We start from the raw sequence: 18,236 nt of genomic DNA on the forward strand, positions 1-18,236 counted from the left end.
AATGTAATACCTGATAAAGTTCTCTTATGTTAAATTTGGAGATAAATTCGTATTTTGTTTCCAGAGTGTACTCTCCTTATGTAAAAATTATGGGAACCGTTAGCCCACCCTTTTGAAGACGGAGGGCCATTTGACTTTGTTCTGCATGCATAATCTATGCATTAAGTATTTGGTTCTTCTTTTCCGTATTGCATTTAGCTCTTTGTTATTAAGAATTTAAGCTTAAATATTTGTTTTCCCTGTATTACACTTTGGCGAACTGACTTTTTTGATGGGGAATTGGCTGATGCTTCCCTCTTTTTTTCTTCTTTCTAATAGAAAAACCTATGTAGTCTTGGGCTTAGTGATAAGTTGTGTGTGTGTGTTAAAATATACAAAATTTATTATCTTAACCATTTTTAAGTGTACAATTCAGTGGCATTAAGTGCATTCACAGGGAATTCTCTGGCAGTCCAGCGGTTAGGACTCGGCGCTTTCACTGCCAGGGCCCAGGTTTGATCCCTGGTCGGGCAACTAAGATCCTACAAGCTGCTTGGCGTGGCCAAAAAAAAAAGTGCATTCACAATGTTATGTAACCATCGGCAATATCTATTTCTAGAATTTTTTTCATCCCACACAAAAACTCTGTGTCTCCCCAGTCCCTGTTAACTTCTGTTCTACTTTCTGTCTCCATGAATTTGTCTATTCCAGATTCTTCATGTAAGTGGAATCATAAACTAATTGTGCTTTTGTGTCTGGCTTATTTCATTTAGTATGATGTTTTCAAGGTTTATCCATGTTGTAGTGTGTATCGAAACTTCATTTCTTTTTATGTTTTAATATAATATTCCATTGTTTGTATATGCCACATTTTGTTTATCCATTCATCCATTGATGGACAGTCGGGTTGTTTCCATCTTTTGGTTTTTGTGAATAATGATGCAGTGAACATTCATGTAATGTATCTTTTTGAGCCCCAGTTTTCAGTTCTCTTGGGTATATACCTAGGAATGGAATTGCTGGGTCATATGGTAATTCTGTGCTTAACTTTTGGAGAAAAATGCCACTTTCCACAGTGGCTACGCCATTTTACAGTTCCACCAGCTATGCAGGAGGTTTCAAATTTCTCCATATCCTTGCCAATACGTGTTTTGTTCTGTTCTGTTCTCTTTTCTAATAGCAATCCTAGTGGGTGTGAAGTGGTATTTTATTGTGGTTTTGATTTGTATTTCCCTATGCCTACTGATTTTGAGCATCTCTTTCTGTGCTTATCTGCCACCTGTATTTCTTCTTTGGTGAAGTGTTTTTCCTATTTTTTATTTTTTATTTTTTACAAATCTATCTATCTGTCTAACTATCTATCTATCTATCTATCTATCTATCTATCTATCTATATCTATGTTGGGTCCTCGCTGCTGCGCGTGGGCTTTCTTCAGCTGTGGCGAGCGCGGGCCACTCTTCACTGCGGTGCACAGCCTTCTTATTGCGGTTGATTCTCCTGTCACGGAGCACGGGCTCTAGGCACGTGAGTCTCAGTACTTGTGGCTCACAGGTTCCAGAGCGCAGACTCAGCAGCTGCCGCTCCGAGGCATGTGGGATCTTCCCAGATCAGGGCTCGAACCCGTGCCCCCTGCATTGGCCGGCAGATTATTAACCACTGAGCCACCAGGGAAGCCCATCTTCCCTATTTTTAAAAAATGGGTTGAGTTGTAAGATTTCTTATATTCTAGATACAAGTCCTTTGTCAGATACATTGGAAGGTATTTTTTTTAATGTTTGTATGGAAAGAACTATTTCAGTTTCTATTTTTCCCCCGAATTTAAGAGATCCGTTCATCAGTTAATTTACGCCAAGTAATTTCGTTACATCTAGTTCAGTGGCCTGATGAAACTGCATTTTAGGATTATGTTTCCCTTCTGAGAGGTAATAACTTAAATCATACTGGAGGATGTAAAAGGAAAGTTCGGCTTTCTGATAATGTTGTCAGCTTCTTCAGGGGAAGTGTAAAATTATGATATTGGGGACTTCCCTGGTGGCACAGTGGTTAAGAATCCGCCTGCCCATGCAGGGGGCACGGGTTCGAGCCCTGGTCCAGGAAGATCCCACATGCCGCGGAGCAACTAAGCCCGTGTGCCACAACTACTGAGCCTGTGTGCCACAACTACTGAAGCCTGTGTGCCTAGAGCCTGTGCTCCAGAGCAAGAGAAGCCACTACAATGAGAAGCCCATGCACTGCAGCAAATAGTAGCCCCCATTCACCACAACTAGAGAAAGGCTGTGCACAACAGCGAAGACCCAATGCAGCCATAAATTTTAAAAAAAAGAAAAAAATTATGATCTTGGATTGTCAGCATGTAAGAGTGCTATATTTAAAAGTGCTGTGCCCTTCTTTCTAAAATGCCAAATTATAAGTATACATAAGAGCCTGTCAAAAGATTTTCTGATTTATTAATTTATATAAATAACAATTATACATAAATTATAAATTTTAACACTTTTTCTTTTAATCCCCTGGAAAAGAGAATTAAACGGCAAAAGATTACATTAAAAACTAGACGCAAATGCACAAAATATTTGAATTTATTTTGCCTTCCAGTAAGGAGTGTTTGAAGTCATCTCATTTTTTCACTAAGATCATTTTCACTTAATGAATTAAATTAAAATGAGATCTGTAAAATAGCCATTTTTAGCTACAGTTTTTACTTTAATGAAAATCTCTTAAGATTGGTAAGTTACTTGGATTATCTTAGGTATAATATCCTTTTTTAGAATGTAAAAATGCCTAAAAACTTCTGAGAGTCATTTCAGCTAAGTGTTCCAGGAAGGTAAAAGGCAGTTTATAGTAAATACTATATTTAAAAAGTTAGAGCAATAAAATAATGTGGTAAAAATGTTTGTAAATATTTGCCTCAAAAAAGAAAAATGTGAGTTTAAAAGCCATTTTAAATTAATTTGCAACCCCTCCCCCATACATGCATTATGTAAATTGTTTAAAAATAACAAACAGTTTTTAAAACTATTTTTGGAAAATTATTACTATGCAACAATAACGTTGACTTTATTTTTTTTCAGATATGGCCGCGTGGAAAGTGTCAAAATTCTCCCCAAGAGGGGTTCTGAAGGAGGAGTGGCTGCCTTTGTGGATTTTGTGGACATCAAAAGTGCACAGAAGGCTCACAACTCAGTCAACAAAATGGGAGATAGAGACCTACGCACGGATTATAATGAACCAGGCACCATTCCGAGCGCTGCTCGGGGATTGGATGATACAGTTTCCATAGCATCTCGTAGTAGAGAGGTTTCTGGGTTCAGAGGAGGTGGTGGAGGGCCTGCTTATGGCCCCCCACCATCACTTCATGCACGAGAAGGACGTTATGAGCGGAGACTTGATGGGTAAGTTCCAAGGTTTCTGTAGGCAGGTATTTTGTATTTGATATGGTGAAACAGAAACTCGTATTTAGGGGCCCCAGATGGATTTAAAGTTTTGGGCATTCTCAATGTTTCCTATTTTGGGTTGGAAACGGAAGTGATTTCTATCCCAGTGGCTGGTATCTTATGGAATCGTAGAGGATATTTCCTGCAGCTGGTTGGATATCTACTCCTGAGATATAAAGTGGTGGAAGATTTTATATTGCAGCATCATTTTTGGAGTTACCTGTCTTCTAGAATTAATTATTCCTTCTCTTGGATAATGTTAAGTCTTTCCTTGGATATATCCCTTCTACCTGATGGAGCTACTTGGCTACAGATTTTGTGGTTGTACTATATGGAATATTTCTGGAATATTAGAGCCTACAGATTCTTTTAGAATTTGATATCTGCTTCTCAGTTTTCACTACACAAAGTGTACAAACGAATTGGATTGTCACCAAAAAACCTAGCAGACCATATGATTCAACCTCTTGGATTCTACAAACAATACTTTAACCTGGAAATGTGTACTTGGATGAAGAAGAGTGAAGGCAATGCTTCATTTTTCCATTTTGGATCTACACAGTTTCCATGTTGGAATTATACTCCTTGATGGAATGGGGAAAAATTGAGATGATGGACGTTCCTAAATCCTGGAATATAGCCATTCTTTTCTGTTTGCTGGAATGTATGGGATGTTGTGCAGTCAAGATTCCATTAGCCCAGGAGAAGAGGATTACTATCTTGTTTCTTAAGCAAGTTGCTGTCCAATTAAAGGTACTTTAGCTTTGAACATATGGTGACCATCAGTTGTGGATACAGCAATCAAAATTGACTGTGCTGGATGGCTACAAAGGTGAACTGTTGGCGAGCAACTGTGCCTTCCTCATTTGGTGGAATTGTAGAGGATATTTCCTCTTCTGTCAGCTGCCTGATTCATACTTAGGGCTGGACATTTTTGTGAATGTGGATCAATTTATAATTTTCTGCTATCTCAAGAAAGAAGTCTGGGGGTTTGAGAGTTACAGTTTGTCTGGGACTGCTTGCTTCCAGTGGAATTATTTTGTCTGGTCATTAAGATTTTTTTTTTCCTTGTGGTTCATCTAAATATCATTTGACACCCTTACCCATTAAGAAGGTGGATTACCCCCATAAGAGGGGCCAAAATTGGGGAAGTTATGTTCACAATTCTCTCCCTAGATTTAATTGGGATTATAGGTCGTGTTTCCACACTTGGAAAAGGTTGGTATGTCCTGACCTGTGTATATTAGCCCCTCTCCTAACCCAAGTCAAACTTTCTTTTTTTCCCACTAACTCTAGAATCATTTAGTACTAATAGATGAATCAAAGAATAGCTATTAGATTTCAGCTCTGCTAGCTCTGTGCCTGCCTTCTATATCTTCCTAATGGTTAAGAACTTTGCATATTTATAAAATATCAGCTGTAGCAGTAATTCTCCTAGAACTATTGCCTGTTGCTTCTGTTATATCATTAATAACAGCTCTTACTGATTAACATTTGATAGGGTACTAATGGAATTATTTATGAAATTTTCTCTTGTCTCAAAGGAACACCTCTTGTTTGTTAGAAGTTGAAATATCTATTCAAATTCCAGAAATAGTGAATAAAAAAGGAGAAAGTCATTTAATATATTTAAGTAGGAAAGATAATACTGAATTTTTGCCATGCCAGTTGCTTTTAATAATAGCAGTAAAAAGAAAAAAACAGCCTAGGAGAAGGTATGGTTGCTAAGTGAAATGGTGGGTGAAAATGAAGGTTAGTGGAGAGATTTGGAATCTAAGCACGTATTGGGGACATAGTATTAGTTGTAAGATTTTGCCACATATTCTTTATTGGAGAGATTCTAATTCTTCTATGTCTTTCATAATTCCTTAATCACTTTTGATAGAAGATAGACCCAAAGGTGAGGTTGAGAAGAGACTCAACCTCATGTTTGAGATTCAAGTGAAATTGTCTTTTAGGAACTCTCTTAAGTAGAGAACTTAAGATTTCTTTGTAGGATTGGAATCGGTTTTTAATATTAATACGTAATTGCATGTGTGTAATTGTACATGCAACAGTTTTTGTACTCTTCGATTGACAAGTATTCATGCCCTACAGGAAGATTTTTTAAAGTTAAACCATTGCTAATAGCAGTTTTTAGCGTATCTTAACGGTTTCCCAAGTTGACTTATTTCATCAGAGGCAATTTGAATATAGCTGAACCCTAAGAGAATATATTTCCTGTAACCATTAAGTAATATATTAACACATTGAATCATGGAATAGGCATTTTAAAAATTATGTGGAATTTGATAGCACAAGAAGATAAAATAACCATTATTCTTTAATTAGTTAAGTTCATCATAGAATAGCATGTGGCAGCCCAATATTTTTATATCCCAAGTGGTTTTTTGGTTTGATTTTCTTTTTAAAATTCCATTATTAAATGTGATTGTTTGGGCACAACAATTTACATAATTTAGTAATTTTTATAATTACCCAAGAAGTTGAAAGTTAATAAGAAAAAGTTACACTTAACATTTTTTTCTGTACTTCTTTGAAAATGCCCTCCTATTTCTGGGACATGGGCATGCATTGCAATGGGGCTTTCATGTCTGTGTGAGAAATCTATCATGGAAATTTTGCCTGAAATACACTTGCAAAGTAAATAAAGTTTGGTATATATTTTAATCAGATGAAAGTATAGAAAACTTTCATATTAAAATGAAAGTCTCTTCTTGTTCCATTAAATTTAAAATAAAAAGGAGATGGCATATGTATATTTCTGTTTATAAGCCAGAAAATCCCTAATAAAAAGAACAACTGACTTGCAGAACACTAGTCATGAAAGTCCAATATACAGTTACAACAGTGATTTCTCAGCTGTGAAAATAAGTTTTGGAGTCAAGTAAAATGTTAAGCTTATTAGTGTTTGCTTACTAAGTAGGTTAATGCTGTTTAGAAAATGACCAGTTGCAAAGACAAAGACAATGCTCAAGTGAATGTTTGCATGACTTGCTTTTAGTTTTGCTTTCCCCTTTCTGATTGATTAAATATTTTTCCCCCCCTCCTAAATGCAGGGCTTCAGATAACAGGGAGCGTGCTTATGAACATAGTGCCTATGGACACCATGAACGGGGGACGGGAGGATTTGATCGGACAAGACATTACGATCAGGATTACTATAGAGATCCTCGCGAGCGGACTTTACAGCATGGGCTCTATTATACTTCTCGGAGTCGAAGTCCAAACCGTTTTGATGCTCATGATCCCCGATACGAACCTAGGGCTCGGGAGCAGTTTACACTGCCCAGTGTGGTACACAGGGATATCTACAGGGATGATATTACCCGGGAGGTACGAGGCAGAAGGCCAGAGCGGAACTACCAGCACAGCAGGAGTCGCTCACCACATTCATCCCAGTCTAGAAATCAGTCTCCTCAGAGGCTGGCTAGCCAAGCGTCTAGACCCGCAAGGTCCCCTAGCGGCAGCGGCTCTAGGAGTAGATCCTCCAGTAGTGATTCAATCAGCAGCAGCAGTAGTACCAGCAGTGACAGGTAGGTTAACAGCCTTTTGTTGTAACAGATGAGCTGTTGAATAAATTGTTACAAATTTGCTACTTTCAGTGGTACTGATTTTTAGTATAGTAATATTTTTAAAAGAAAGTAATCTTGGATCATGTATATAATGAATGAAGAAACTTTGATTAGCATTGTGGCCATTGAATTAACCATTCTCCCAAGTACTTAAAGCTAAATGATGATTTGCAAATACTGTTTCATTCTCCAGTTGCTCAACATTAAAATTGCCAAAAAGGAAGAAAAGTAGTAACGTTACTTGTATGAAACAAATCTTGTGCCACGTAATGAACTTTTAAAAGTTCTTAATTTCTTAGGTATATAATACTATTTCTATTATTTGGTTGAAAATTTGTAAAAGCGCTATTTGGGTAAAGATGTATTGGTGAAATATATTTTTGACATACTTATTATCAATGTATAAATTAACTTACGTATATTTTAACTAATTTTAACATCAAGATGGTAGTCAATTTATAAGCAAGTAGGAAAGCTTTCTTTAAATTCAGGTTGTAACTTTGCTGTTCACTAAGGCTGAGTAAGCTCATTTCATTAGTTGGGAATTTTTTTTACAAAGGAGTTTTATTCCAAAGATGAAAATAATAAATTGAAAATAATCTTAACAAGAAACAGCTTAGAAGTTAGGTATATGGGTTTTGAAAAATAATAGATCAAGGTAGACAGTATACTACTTTTACAATCTTTGGACAAGTTACTTAAGCTCTCTAGGACTCAGCTTTCTCATCTTTTATGAGAACCATGCTTCATAAAGTTATTTTGAATATTAAAATGAAGAAATATGTAAAGTGCTTAGCTTGATACCCATATATGTTAAATGAATACAACCTTTAATAACTGCTAGCTATAATTATTACTGCTATTCAGTACTTCACATGTTGATAGTCTTTTGAGTATTTCCCATTTCTAGTGATTGTTATTCAATCTGTTAATCTCAGATATTCTAGTTTTAAATTTAGGTGGTGTGTATATTTATTTATTTATTTATTATTTTTTGTCTGCGTTGGGTCATAGTTTCGGCACATGGGATCTTTCGTTGCGGCGTGCTGACTTCTCTCTAGTTGTGTTGCGAGGACTCCAGAGCGCGCAGGCTCAGTAGCTGGGGCGTGTGAGGGCTTAGTTGCCCCGAGGCATGTGGGATCCTAGTTCCCCGACCAGGGATCCAACCATCATCCCCTGCATTGCAAGGCCGATTCTTAACCACTGGATCACCAGGGAAGTCCCAGGTGGTGTGTGTTTTAAATTTGCAAGATACAGATTCTTCAACCTGATTAAAAATGCCCAGATTATTTTTCCTTTAGTATTGCCTGTTTAGAATTAATTTAAGGAAAGTAAATGATCATGGAATTGATAAATGGCTCCTTTTAGGCCTCTTAAATTTTCAAATTCAAAATAATAAATGGAAACATTTTATATCTCTGTCTATCTAGATATAATTCAAACATTCTAGAAGATGTAGCATATTATAATGAAACAAGCACTTAGTTTAGGAAGTCAGGAGAGTTAGTTTCTGGCTTCAGCTTTGCAGCTCTGTGACATGGGTAAAACCCTTAACTTTTGATTTCATTTGGTATATTATTGAGTTAAATGATTGACAGTATTCATTTGAATTCTATAAACTGATTATAAAATCTTGTCATGATTCACTTTCTTCTACGTAGAGTTGTCTAAGATACTCAAGTTTTTAGTCATTTTCCCCAAACCTACCTCATTAAAGGAATGGCACTGCATTCCACTGGATCAAACCTTTTTGAGAAGTCAACCAATTGTGGAAGTGTAGAAGTTAGAGGTGAAACATAATTCAAGGCTTTCAGGATGGCATTGTACTTTGGTGGGAGTTACAGTGGTTTGAGATCTGGCCCTTGGCATTGTGGGCTCAGAAGCTTGAACCCATAGGTGATCTGATGAATTTGATGGAGATAATTCCCTGTTTACATAATCAAAAGAAACAGTTATATGCTTCTGAACATTTACATTTAGAAAGATAACTGCCACAAAGGCAGGATGAGCTTGGAAAATCTACATGGGGACTAAATTACAACCGTAGAGGATATTTTCTCTTCTGTCAGCTGCCTGATCCATACTTAGGGCTGGCAGTTTTTATGATTTAGGGCTGTGAAGGATATGTATTCTTCTCTTCAACAAGAAGAGACGAATTTTAGGCTAGACAGGGAACATTGTGAGCAGAAGGAACAACTTGAAGAGATACGAGTGGGTGGAAGAATGTTTTGAGAACAGCAAATAATTTAGTATGACTTAACCACGCTAATGTTTTTGGGTTTTTTTCTTTATGCAGAGATGAGCCGTTGAAGGATTGAGAAGGGAAATATCTTGTTGAGATCTGCTTTAGGAAGGCATCTGGGAACTTAGAATAGGAAAGACAGAGATTCCAGTTAGGAGACTCTTCCAGTATTTCGGAGAAGACAAACTTGGACTATGAGAGTTCCTAACTTGGGAAAAGCGGAAGGGACATTGTATTAAGAATCAGATTATGTTGATTTATGAAAAACAGCATCAATTTTTTTTGAAGATATGACCAAATGATGAGCCTTTTGGTGTCATCCTGTAAGAACAGGGCCAGGTCTTCCTTTGTGCACATTGCAGAGCCAACCAAGTGTTTTTATTGCCCTTCTCTGAGTACGTGTTCAAATAGTTGAAATACTTAGATACAATTCTTAGCTAATAGGAAGGTAAAAGCAAAATTGATGTAAATAGTTAAAAGATTTGGTCATTATATTGTGATTGAAGCAAGTACAGAGAAATAAAATCCTTTGGTGTTCAGAGTATATCCATTATCCCTGGGTTCATCCCCCCTTTTATCAGATGTCCTCTTTTCCTCTATAATTATATTGATTTTAGAATGTACTATTTTGAGGTGTTATGTCAACTCAGAATGTTTAATGCCCTTTGGAAGAACTAAGTTCTTTTTTGTAATCTCTAAAACTTGATTGTGAAATGGTGACATTCCAAGTCCTTAAAAATGTTTAAAAGCAACATGTAATAGTAGACAAAATATAGCTTGTTTTAGCTATAAAAACAAGTTTGTATTCTGTCTGTATGACTGGGAAATTAATCATCCTCCATCCCCCTTAATTGTTACAGCTTTGGTGAACAGATTCCTAGCAGTGCATTTCAGATGACTAAATGTGGGATTGATGAGAGTCTAGTTGTGAAGTCCTTATAAATGATACACTTAATGTTTCTGCCAAACTATTCACAGTATTTAGCTGGTGAGAAGTTTGGGGGAGGAGGGGGGCTTAATGTTACACACTTTCCTGTGTGCAGCCCTGTGTTGCTGTATGTCTGTTTTCTTTCTCTGCCTTGGTCATTTAGGGAGTCCCTTTGCTTTTCAACATAAAAATTTAAATACATAAATTCCACAGAAGCATTTATTTTAAGTCCTTGATTGAAGTTGAACGTATTTTATTTCTGTAGTTCCCTATCAGTTCTTTTTTTCTATCATGTTGTTAAGAATTTGTTTTAATTCAGGCTACAGGAGTTGAAGAATTTATTGAAATTAAATTAGTTCATAATATCCTTTCCTACTATCTTAAAGTAATTTTAATAGAGATTTGTTTCTCCGTTGTTTACTTTTTTTTTTTTTTTTGTGGTACGCGGGCCTCTCACTGTTGTGGCCTCTCCTGTTGAGGAGCACAGGCTCCGGACGCGCAGGCTCAGCGGCCATGGCTCACGGGCCCAGCCTCTCCGCGGCATGTGGGATCTTCCCGGACCAGGGCACAAACCCGTGTCCCCTGCATCGGCAGGCAGACTCTCAACCACTGCGCCACCAGGGAAGCCCTCCGTTGTTTACTTTGATCACAGCCAAAGATGATTAGGCTGGCTCAGGGTCCCTGAACCTTTTTTTTTTCCGGCTGTGCTGCGCAGCTTGTGGTGGGATCTTAGTTCCCTGACCACGTATTGAACGCAGACCCTCAGCAGTGAGAGTGCGGAGTCCTAACCACTGGACTGCCACGGAATTCCCTTTTTAAATTTTATTATTATTATTTTTTTGGTCCCTGAATTTAGATGCAGGGGAAAAAATTACATCTTTTCACTAACCTGAAAGTGAATTAAGCATTGCCTCCCATTATATGAAAGTAGCCAACAAAAAAACAGTAGATTAGCAGTATGACTGATTTTGTTCTCAGTATAAATACACAGGTAATTTATGATTATTATAGTTGCAGAGATCTCAAAATTGGGCTTATATTAATCATGAGTGGGAAATTGTTATTAAACTCAGTGTTAGGTATTGTTATTTAATGTTAATAAAGACATTACTATATCACAAAATTTTAAAACATTTTAATAACTGTGTCAGTATAATTTGTTTCCATTTAATTCCTATTTATTTTATTTTATGCATTTAGAAACATTATTCTGAAAAGGAGTCCATAGACTTCACCAGATTGCTGAAAAGGGGTCCTGGCTCCTTTGGAGCTGCAGTTAGCCCTTGATTCTATATCCTGTAAAGGTTTACAGAATGAATGAGGGGAAATGGATGAAAAAGTAATGGGAGGGAGTTGAGATTTGGATAATCCAAGACCTTTTCTTATTTTATCCCTTCCCCCTCAGTAGATTACTTCCCTAAATCTTCTTTCAGTTTAGATAAAGTTAACTTTTTTTTGGAGGGGGGGCCCTGCTGTGAGTCATGTGGCATCTTAGCTCCCCGACCAGGGATCGAACCTGTGCCCACTACATTGGAAGTGCGGAGTCTTAACCACTGGATCGTCTGGGAAGTCCTAAAGTTAACTTTTGAGTTTATATTCAGCCATCTATTTGTTTAACATATATTGCTTATTTTTTGCACCGAATTTATGAAATAAAATAGCTGGTTGTATGGAGTCCCAAAAATAGAGCCAGTTTGGATTAAACATTGGCTGTGGCTAATCCAAAACAAAATCTACATATGTCTAATTAAGAGTTAACATGTAATTAAATTAACCTGGGCGTCTATGGCTAGGTGCATCTTTACAGTTTTATCAAAGGCAACCCCATCTTCTGCCCCCTTAAAAATTTTGGAGGTGTCTTGTCAGCCTTTTTCTTTTTGTTCCTCTGAATCCTTTTGGTTTGTCTAAAGAAGAATATGTCAAGTAACTACAGACTTTCATTCTTTCTAATCACAGAAATAGGCATTTAGTTGGAAACGCTTAAAATAAATGTAGTAGGAGTAAGCACAGAAAAACTACATGAAAATAACTGTAGTGGGTGACATCTCATTGTCTCTTGTCTCTGTGGCTTTCAGTAAGCCCTGTGGCCTTAAATTGTGCTTAGTTTACCTGTTTGAAAAAATCAGAATTTTAGAGCAAGCTTTCTTCTTAAGTAGATTTTAAGAATTGAAATAAGTTGATTTAAAAACTGTATGTTGGGCTTCCCTGGTGGCGCAGTGGTTGAGAGTCCGCCTGCTGATGCAGGGGACACGGGTTCGTGCCCCGGTCCGGGAAGATCCCACATGCCGCGGAGCGGCTGGGCCCGTGAGCCATGGCCGCTGAGCCTGCGCGTCCGGAGCCTGTGCTCCGCAACGGGAGAGGCCACAACAGTAAGAGGTCCGCGTACCGCAAAAAAAAAACAAAAAAACAAAAAAACAAAAAAACTGTATGTAGGGAGTTCCCTGGTGGTCCAGTGGTTAGGACTCAATGCTTTCACTGCCCAGGGCCTGGGTTCATATGTTGGAATATATAAGGAAGAAGCTTGGAGACAGGAAGTGGGAGAAAAAGACACACATACAGTATCAGTTCCAGGACAGGAAAACTAGCATGTGAAATAGTCTTTGTGGTGTTTATTTAATGTAATAAGAAAAGCCTATAGACCTGCAGGCAATCAGACTTTTCAACTCTGATGCCGTATTAAGATAACGGCATGCTTTATGCCCATCTCTTGTCCAGTATATTAGCTTTGCATTAGAATAATTACTTTTTATTGAAAGGGAAATGAAAAGTATTTCTTATTGCTGGTATTATTTGTAGAACTTGTTTGTATATTTCTTTTATATGTTTTGAGTAAAATATATCAGGGCTTCCCTGGTGGCGCAGTGGTTGAGGGACTGCCTGTCGATGCAGGGGACACGGGTTCGTGCCCCGATCCGGGAAGATCCCACATGCCGCGGAGCAGTTAGGCCCATGAGCCATGGCTGCTGAGCCTACGTGTCCGGAGCCTGTGCTCCGCAACGGGAGAAACCACAACAGTGAGAGGCTCGCGCACTGCAAAAATAAATAAATAAATACATAAATTAAATATATCAAAAGTTGTCTATAACCGTATTAATTTTTTTCTGTTAGACAATATAAGAATATTTTACCTGAATTATAGTTAAATAGTAATTAGAATATTGACCAAATTCTGGATTTTTACAACAGTTAAAAGTTAAAAGGGAATGTGACCCTTTTAACTAAATAAGGATTAACACGACGACAGTCCCTAATCTTTTTCTTTTTTAACAAAGACCAATTCTACTAATCATTTTGTGAATGATCTAGACATTTTATTTTTATTTATTTTTGGCTGCATTGGGTCTTTGTTGCTGCGGGCAGGCTTTCTCTAGTTGCGGTGAGCGGGGGCTGCTCTTCGTTGTGGTGCGCAGCCTCTCATTGCGGTGGCTTCTCTTGTTGCAGAGCACGGGCTCTAGGGTGTGCGGGTTTCAGTAGTTGTGGCGTGTGGGCTCAGTAGTTGTGGTGCACGGGTTTAGTTGCTCCATGGCTTGTGGGATCTTCCCTGACCAGGGATCGAACCCGTGTCCCCTGCATTGGCAGGAGGATTCTTAACCACTGCGCCACCAGGGAAGTCCTGATCTAGATGTTTTAGATTTCTTAGAGGGGGAATTTTATTCAAATATCCTTTTGTCTGATTTCATGAGGAAGTTTTGCAGTTCATTTAGTTTATGAGAGAGGACTTCCTTTCAAATTCATATAGAAAAATTTTCAAAATTGCTGTCATTCTGAAGCTTTGTGGAAGAACATGGATGAAGCTGAAAATGTAGTTCCCGGTGGTTATTGGATAAGGTTGCAATGCATGTATCAGAGTGATAGTGACAGTGTACTTTCCATTTCTCTTAAAGTCTGCTTATTTAGAATGTTGATTGGGGGAAGGAATGCTCATTTTATTACCTGGCTGTATAATTTGTTATGATATATATTACGTGCTAGACCTGTCAGATATGGCACCAGTTTTAACAAATACATATATGAAGTAAGAGTCAGTTTCTTAAAGTTGTTAAAGGAGTTAATAATTAGTGGGTTTTTTGGTGATCATTGCAGTGCTTACTCATAAAAACACATTTGTCTGAAGTTTTAGCATCAAAGGTGATCTTATCTATAATAATGAATAGTAGACAGATAATTTCTGTTTAGCCGTGTGTGCTTTGAAGAGAAATACACCCCCCATATATATTAATGTATACATAAATTTTTATTTTTATTTATTTGGCTGCACCGCACGGCATGTGGGATCTTAGCTCCCCGACCGGGGATCGAACCCGTGCCCCCTGCATTGGAAGCGTGAGTCTTAACCACTGGACCTCCAGGGAAGTCCCTATTTTTATTTTTATTTTATTGGTAGTATTCTTTTCCATTCTCATCAGTGGCAGGCAAAATGAAGAGCCCATATTTTGGAAACAACATTCCTTTGTAGGCTACTGTATAGTTTGTTACTGGGCAGCAAGCTACACACTTCTGCCTTTTGGGGTCATGTTAGCCAGCCAAGCCTTTTTTTGTGCTAAATATGGAAAATGGAAGTGTTTGCTTTCTAATTGCTCTGGTGGGCTTAACTTTCATTATGGAGATTTATAAATCAGACTAGTTCCTTTCTGGTTTTCCTTTTTTGTCAAGTACAGCATTTCAGTAAGGCTTTTGAGAGGTGTAGTTGTTGCCAGTTTTAGCATTCTGTGCGGAATGGGCAGTTGGCTTCGGAAACAAGTGCGGGACTGACCCATATTTGCTGTACTGGGAACCTTGCTTTCATTTCGAGCCTCTGCTGCTAGGGAAATGAGAATGAGGTAGGCTTAGATCTGAGAATAAATGAGGAGAGTTCATTGTGCGCCGCCTGAGCAGCCAGTGCCTCTGAATATGGTGGGGAAAGCTAGGAACTGCTTGTTTGTGACTGAAACCAGACTAAACTGGAATCATCCAGTTTGAGTTGGCTGCTTGCCACCTCCCAGAGGCTTCCTTATTTTGCCAGAGTTTTTGCCTGGCCCTCAGCCCAGGGAGTGGGGCTTGCGCACTGTGACCAGCTGCTTAGGGGAGTAGAGGCTGTGAAGTGGGTGCCAGTTAACCTGGGTTTGTTCATGGGAAGGAGGCACTTCAAATAAAGGATTGAGGAGCCGAAGGCTGGAAGCTGGTGTGAATGCTACTATTTTCAGTGCATCTTTCCCTTATTACTCCCTTGCTTTAACTGTAACTTTCTGTCTTATGCCCCTTAGAAACTAAGGCTGGAAAAACAGCTTCTGTCATGCTGCTGCTTGGGTACATCACAGCATGGTCTGCGTTTAGTATTAAAGAATTTATTACCAAAAAATTAATTAATTACCAAAGTTCCCCGGGAACTTGCTTTTAGTTGTTAGTCTGTTTGCAGTAAAGAACTCTCTCCCATGCCCCTTTTCATTCTTTCCGCTGGGGTTGTGCTGGAGTTTATTTTGGTTTGATTGATTGTTAGGTGGAAGGAATGAAAATAGGTTTCTGGGGTAAACTTGTGACTTGGTATCTTGTGAGTTTTAATTTAACCTTGAAGTAAATTTTTAAAATGTTGCCTTAAAAATTAACAAAAAGTAATTCACATTAAAGTCCTGAACAACAAACTTTAAAATTAAAAATGCTATGCTAGATTGTATTTGATTTAGAAGCAAACTCTTTAAAAAATGCTTAAATTGGCATATTTTTAGTGTCATGACTGCTTTGTGCATAGCCTCTCTGTCAGCTTTCCTCTTTGACAAGGGAGTTAAACGTGGCCTAATTCCTGATCAGAGAACACTCAGAAGTCACTAAGAAATATTAAAGCCACAAATAAAGGGGTACATTTATTTTTGTCTTTATCAGCGCCAGGGCTATATAGAAAATGTAAGTTCCTATAACCTTGCTTATGTTTTAAACTTTTGGAATGACATTGAAACCTCTGTTAGTCTTTTTTACTTACAGTGAAAGTTTGCTCAGAGCAGTTTCAGAGACCTTGTTATTCTCTTTTATCCTTTTTGGGTTGTTTTCACTTGGAGGCCTTCTATGGTAATTCTCAGAAGTCATGATATAATTTTACCCTGCCCTGAACAAAGGGATCATCCATGCACAGAACTAAAGGAAAATGTGGTGTTCTCATTTTAAAATAAACATTAGCATTTTCTGAACCTCAGAATTAGCCAAGATTTCATTACCCACACCCTCTCCTTAATTTTTTTAAAAAAATCTGTGTCTTAGACTACAACCTAAGTGCTTACCTTTATCTATAAAGGGTAGGTGGTTTTTTTTGTTTTTTTTTTTTGCAGTACGTGGGCCTCTCACTGCCATGGCCTCTCCCGTTGTAGAGCACAGGCTCCGGATGCGCGGCCTCAGCGGCCATGGCTCACGGGCCCAGCCGCTCTGCGGCATGTGGGATCTTCCCGGACCAGGGCATGAACCTGTGTCCCCCGCATCGGCAGGCGGACTCTCGACCACTGCGCCACCAGGGAAGCCCTAAAGGATAGTTTTGTGATTGCTTCTCCTGTGAGAAAACGGAAAGAGCACCCTCTGATAATTTATTTACTTAAATTATTAGTCATTACTTAATCTAAATGCTGTTAGGGTTTCCTGCTGCTACAAATTGTATAAAGTCATTTCTGTGGAACGTCTTCCTAAAAGTCTACTTTGTAGGATGAATGAACTTCCTCTTTCCAGGTAGACAAGATAGTGAAATATATTTTAAAATTAACTTTGCAGAACAGAGTTGGTTTTTCCTAAGAATCTGAGTTACACTCTTTTTAATTTAATTAATTTATTTATTAATATTTATTTATTTGGCTGCGTTGGGTCTTAGTTGCGGCACATGGGATCTTTCATTGTGGCTTGTGGGCTTCTCTCTAGTTGTGATGCATGGGCTCCAGAGTGCACAGGCTCAGTAGTTGTGGCATGAGGGCTCTCTAGTTGTGGCACATGGGCTCAGTAGTTGTGGCACCTGAGCTTAGTTGCGGTATGTGGGATCTTATTTCCCCAACCAGGGATCAAACCTGGGCCCCCTGCATTGGGAGCTTGGAATCCTAACCACTGGACCACCAGGGAAGTTCCTAACATGGTCTCTTATTTAAGGCTGATATGCTTGTTTATTGGGGAGCTTTCTGGTTCTAGAACTAGGTTGTCCAGTACTGTATCCACTAGCCACATGTGGCTGTTGAGTGCTTGAAATTTGGCTAGTCTGTGCACCAGTACTGATCCACACTATAACATGGATGAACCTCAAAAAAATGCTTAGTGAAAGAAGATGGTACAAATCATATGATTCTCTTTATGTAAAATGTCTAGAATAGGTAATTACAGAGACAGAAAGTAGATTAGTGGTTACCAAGGCTGAGGATGGAAGAGAATGGAGAGTGCTGCTAATAGGTATGAGGTTTCTTTCTGGGGCAATGCAGATGTACCAAAGTTACATTATGGTGATGATTGCATAATTCCATAAATATACTAAAAACTACTGTATACTTTTATTTATTTTTTGCTGTATGCGGGCCTCTCACTGTTGTGGCCTCTCCCGTTGCGGAGCACAGGCTCCGGACGCGCAGCCTCAGTGGCCATGGCTCACGGGCCCAGCCACTCCACGGCATGTGGGATCTTCCCAGACCGGGGCACGAACCCGCGTCCCCTGCATCGGCAGGCGGACTCTCAACCACTGCGCCACCAGGGAAGCCCCTTTTTTATTTATTTTTTATATTTTTAAAAATTTTATTTATTTTTGGCTGCGTCAGGTCTTTGTTGCTGTGCGCGGGCTTTCTCTAGTTGCAGCGAGCAGGGGCTACTCTTCATTGTGGTGCGTGGGCTTCTCATTGCGGTGGCTTCTCTTGTTGCGGAGCATGGGCTCTAGGCGCATGGGCTTCAGTAGTTGTGGCACGCGGGCTCAGTAGTTGTGGCTCACAGGCTCTAGAGTGCGTGGGCTTCAGTAGTTGTGTCACTTGGGATTAGTTGCTCCGCGGCGTGTGGGATCTTCCTGGACCAGGGATTGAACCTCTGTGCCCTACATTGGCAGGATTCTTAACCACTGTGCCACCAGGGAAGCCCCAGTAGAACTATTTTTAAAAAT

At 38.8% G+C, this 18,236-nt stretch overlaps 1 protein-coding gene across 5 annotated transcripts in view; it reads left to right on the forward strand.

Moving 5' to 3' along the window:
• The window catches only part of SPEN (spen family transcriptional repressor), a 94,778-nt gene that overhangs the window by 33,086 nt on the left and 43,456 nt on the right, over window positions 1-18,236 (forward strand). For 3 of the 5 annotated variants that reach the window (XM_067721418.1, XM_067721416.1, XM_067721415.1), the window contains exons 2-3: window positions 3,052-3,372; window positions 6,474-6,950. In XM_067721418.1, the coding sequence (XP_067577519.1) occupies window positions 3,173-3,372; window positions 6,474-6,950 (677 nt within the window). In that variant the 5' untranslated portion in view covers window positions 3,052-3,172. Of the gene's footprint in view, window positions 1-3,051; window positions 3,373-4,477; window positions 4,633-6,473; window positions 6,951-18,236 lie in introns of those variants that run through there. The other 2 variants (XM_067721420.1, XM_067721419.1) reach the window with 2 other exon arrangements.

The sequence above is a fragment of the Pseudorca crassidens genome, chromosome 2 (genome assembly GCF_039906515.1).
Source record: "Pseudorca crassidens isolate mPseCra1 chromosome 2, mPseCra1.hap1, whole genome shotgun sequence".
Taxonomy (NCBI): domain Eukaryota; kingdom Metazoa; phylum Chordata; class Mammalia; order Artiodactyla; family Delphinidae; genus Pseudorca; species Pseudorca crassidens.